At 50.2% G+C, this 3956-nt stretch overlaps 1 protein-coding gene across 1 annotated transcript in view; it reads left to right on the top strand.

The window, feature by feature from the left end:
• LOC120258814 (scarecrow-like protein 27) overlaps positions 1–2944 on the top strand; it is a 17011-nt gene extending 14067 nt beyond the window's left edge. The window contains exon 2 of the mRNA XM_039266246.1: positions 112–2944. Within this exon, the coding sequence (XP_039122180.1) occupies positions 266–2551 (2286 nt within the window). The 5' untranslated portion in view covers positions 112–265 and the 3' untranslated portion in view covers positions 2552–2944. The remainder of the gene's footprint in view (positions 1–111) is intronic.
• Positions 2945–3956: the final 1012 nt, after the last annotated feature.

Here is a 3956-nt window from a genome sequence, read left to right as displayed (position 1 = left end):
GACACAGCGCCGTATGATGAGTATGACTCCTCTCAGAGTTCCAAGCTGTGAATGAAGCTGAAGATGAAGCAGCTATCTCTATTGCTGCCCTTTCAACTTTGAAGATTAAAGTGTGTGTGAGAGAGAGAGAGAGAGAGTTGTTCTGTTTTCACAAAATAGGGTCTTGGTAGAAAAGAAAAGAAAAGAAGAGAAGACAGCTCTGTGTCTGTGTGTATCATTTGTGTTGTATGTAAGAGGAGAAGGAGCAGAAGGAGGAGATAGATTCATGAGGGGAACGCCCTTGAATCTCCAGGTGAGAGGGGTTGGACAAAGAGTAATTGAAGAAGAAAAAGGGCAAATTGTTGTTGGTAAGCAGCAGCAGCAGCAGCAGCAACAACAACAACAACAGCAACAGAAGCAACTTGTGTGCGGAATCAAGAGAAAGAAGGAGGACTTTGGTAGTTTCAACTTTAAAGAAGCCTTAGCAGAGCCCAGGTCTGTACTAGATCACCGGAGGAGCCCCAGCCCCCCCAACTCCACCTCCACCTCCACACTGTCTTCCTCCCTAGGCGGCACCTCCTCCGACACCGCCGGCGTGGCGGCCGTCTCTGACGCTCCCGCCACCGCCCCTGCCCAAAAATGGCCCTCCTCACCTCCTCCTCCTGCCGCCGACCGCCGGGAGGACTGGCCCTCCGACCTTCAGTCCATCCCGGCATCACTCGTCTCTAGCCAGAAGACATCCGCTCTCGCCGCCGAGGACTGGGAGACCATGCTCTCCGACCCGGCTCCCTCTCCTGGCCAAGAACAGACCTTTCTCCGCTGGATCATGGGCGACATCGACGACTCCTCACCGGCACTCAAGCATCACCTTGTCTCCCAGGGCACTCTTGACCTCGACCCTAGCCCTAACCTCTCCTTCGGCCTCGTCGATCCGTCCTTCGGCTTCGACGCCACTGCCATTAACGCAACTCCTCATCTGCCATCCGCCCCTTCTCCTGCTATGTTCCATTCCATGACCGGCGGTACTAACAACAAGATCACTCCACCGACTCCTCAAAACCAGCTGCCAGCGCCCTTGCCGGGCATGAAAGTTCCCAACTTTGGAGCTCCGCCGGGGGCCGGCTTGTCTCTTCCACCGGGGATGCTCTTCCAGGAATCCATGGATGAAAAGCCTCAGCCTCAGCTGTTCCCCCCGGGCCTCCTCCAAAGCCACGCCGCCCAGAACCCTGCAGCATTCTTCTACCCAGACCCCACTCACCAGCTCCTACTGCCACCCCAGCCCAAGCGCCACCACCCCATTGACCCCCACTCTCACCCCCTTCCCAAGATCCCCATCCCCGACCCCGGTGGCCCTGATCTCTTCCTCCGCCGCAACAACCCCCAGGTCCAACCCCAGCCTTCCCAGCTGCAGCCGCTTCCTTTTCAGCCACAGAGACCGATGAAACCGAAGCTGCCCACCGGAGACGAGCAGCAGCAACAGCAGCAGGCATTGGTAGACCAGCTCTTCAAGGCGGCGGGGTTGGTCGAGGCCGGGAACTCCGTCGGTGCGCGTGGGATATTGGCGCGGCTCAATCACCAGCTCCCCCCTTCCCATGTGGGGAAACCACTCATCCGCTCCGCCTTCTACTTCCGCGAGGCCCTCCAGCTTCTCCTCTCCCCCTCCCCATCGTCCCCTTCCACTCTCTCCAACCCCCTCGATGTTGTCCTCAAGCTCAGCGCCTATATGACCTTCTCTGAGGTCTCCCCTGTCCTCCAGTTCACCAACTTCACCTCCATCCAGGCCATCCTTGAGGAGCTCGGTGGCTCGGACCGCATCCATATCATTGACTTCGACATTGGCGTAGGTGGTCAATGGTCTTCTTTCATGCAGGAGCTCGCACAGCGGCGCTGTGCCTCCGCTCCTCCTCCAATGCTCAAGATCACTGCTTTTGTACCTCTGAATTCCGCCCACCACCCGCTCGAGCTCCACCTCACGCGCGAGAACCTCTCCCATTTCGCCCGTGACCTCAGCATCCCCTTCGAGTTCAATGTCATGAGCCTTGAATCCTTCGACCCTGTGGCCATCATTGGAATGTGCCAAGATGAAGCCATTGCTGTTAACCTGCCTGTTGGCTCCGCAATCGGGTCTTCCATCCCAACAATCCTTCGCCTCGTCAAGCAGTTGTCCCCAAAGATTGTAGTTTCTGTGGACCATGGCTTCGACCGTAGTGATCTGTCATTTTCGCAGCATTTCCTTCATGCCTTGCAGTCGAACATGGTTCTTTTGGATTCCATTGATGCTGCTGGGACCAGCCCTGATGCTGCTGGCAAGATTGAGCGCTTTCTGCTTCAGCCTAGGATTGAAGCTGCAGTGCTTGGTCGGCACCGGGCCGAAAAGATGCTACCTTGGCGAACTCTTTTTGCCTCTACTGGGTTTGTCCCGCTGCCGTTCAGCAATTTCACTGAGACTCAGGCCGAATGCCTCCTCAAGAGGGTGCAGGTTCGTGGTTTCCATGTTGAGAAGCGGCAGGCTTCACTGGTCCTCTATTGGCAGCGAGGGGAGCTCGCCTCCGTGTCAGCTTGGCGTTGCTGAGCAACTAAACTATCTGGTATCATCTCTCTTGAAATTATCTAGGAAATATTGCCACTCATGAGTAATATATACTTTTGGAAGCCTAATGCTAATGCAGTATTGAATCCATGGTTGTTTTTATCGGGTGGTAACTAGGTGTCCAGTTTCATATTAATCACTCTCTTTGACTCTCTTGTGGTCTTCAACTGATTGATTCTGAGTAGAAAAAGTAAATTTACAGGCTCTTTAGGGTCCTGTACAGTTTTTAGTTGATCTGTTTTCTTCTTTCTGGACAAGGGCAGTGATGAACGTGGTGTTTTGATGATGTGCAAGAGAAAAATTCTTGCCTGCTGAAGTTGTTGTACACTTTAACATTGACGACAACATATGGTGAAGAACTTTTAACATTTCAAATCTTGAATTGGTGTTTCTCTGTTTGTGGGGAATTTCTTTGTGCTTCTTTCTGTCTTCAACTACACCTGAATCAGAATGCTTGTACATCCTCTCTGTTTCTTTTTGGTTTTTTTGCCATGTTTATGACCTTAATGGCTGGTTACTCAGCCAGGTATGATTATTGCACTATGATTCACTTGGGAGTGTTAAACAGTTGCGTTAAGGAAAGGATCTTCTGCAGAATCATGCAGCTTTATGGTGATCTGTAAACTAGACGATAGAGAAGGTGAGAACTAAGAATAATTGAGCTAGAATAGAGGTGAATTTAAATGATTATTGACCGCAAAGAGTTCTTTATGTTGCAAGGCACTATTCCAATCCTCTTGTGACCCATTGTCATGAACTAGGGAATGCAGTGTTAGATAAGGTTCAGGCTGAATGAGAGACAATCAGGTAATGTGGTTCAAATAAAATCTAGATATCTGGATAAGTATTGTGAGAATCAATTGAAGGAAATAAGGTACATACTTGTCTTCAGGACACTTCAATTGATTTAAACTTGATGCCACACGAGGATGTTGAAGAGATTGATAGGAATTGATGTTGTGTTGAGATGTACCAATTGAAATTTTGATTTACAGGGGACGACTTCCATCGACTCGGGCACTTGTTATCCTAAAGTAACTAGATAGATGTTTCTGGTCACTCTAGTCTTAGAAAAAGGTCGGACAACTTTGACCTGATTACATGGCTTGAGGTTAATGAGCAGGGTTTTTCTATGTTCTGTGAAGGAAACATGTCAATTAGTCCAAACAACCCTAATGGTGAAATTGGCAACCTGGAAAGCCCTTTGAAAACTTTTAGCTGACTACAAGATGGCCTGTAAAAACTTTCAACTGAGCATGCAAGATTTGCGGCTTAGCCAGACTTAGTAGGAAGAGGTGGAGGATGAGCTGACAGATGTTGTTGCTCTGCTGATATTTCTTCAATTATGAAAGTGACAATAAACTGACTGCTACATGCCTTTCAAAGC

This window comes from Dioscorea cayenensis, chromosome 4, assembly GCF_009730915.1.
Source record: "Dioscorea cayenensis subsp. rotundata cultivar TDr96_F1 chromosome 4, TDr96_F1_v2_PseudoChromosome.rev07_lg8_w22 25.fasta, whole genome shotgun sequence".
NCBI lineage: Eukaryota > Viridiplantae > Streptophyta > Magnoliopsida > Dioscoreales > Dioscoreaceae > Dioscorea > Dioscorea cayenensis.
The sequence above is the reverse complement of the archived record's forward strand: the minus strand, read 5'-3'. Positions and strand labels throughout refer to the sequence as shown.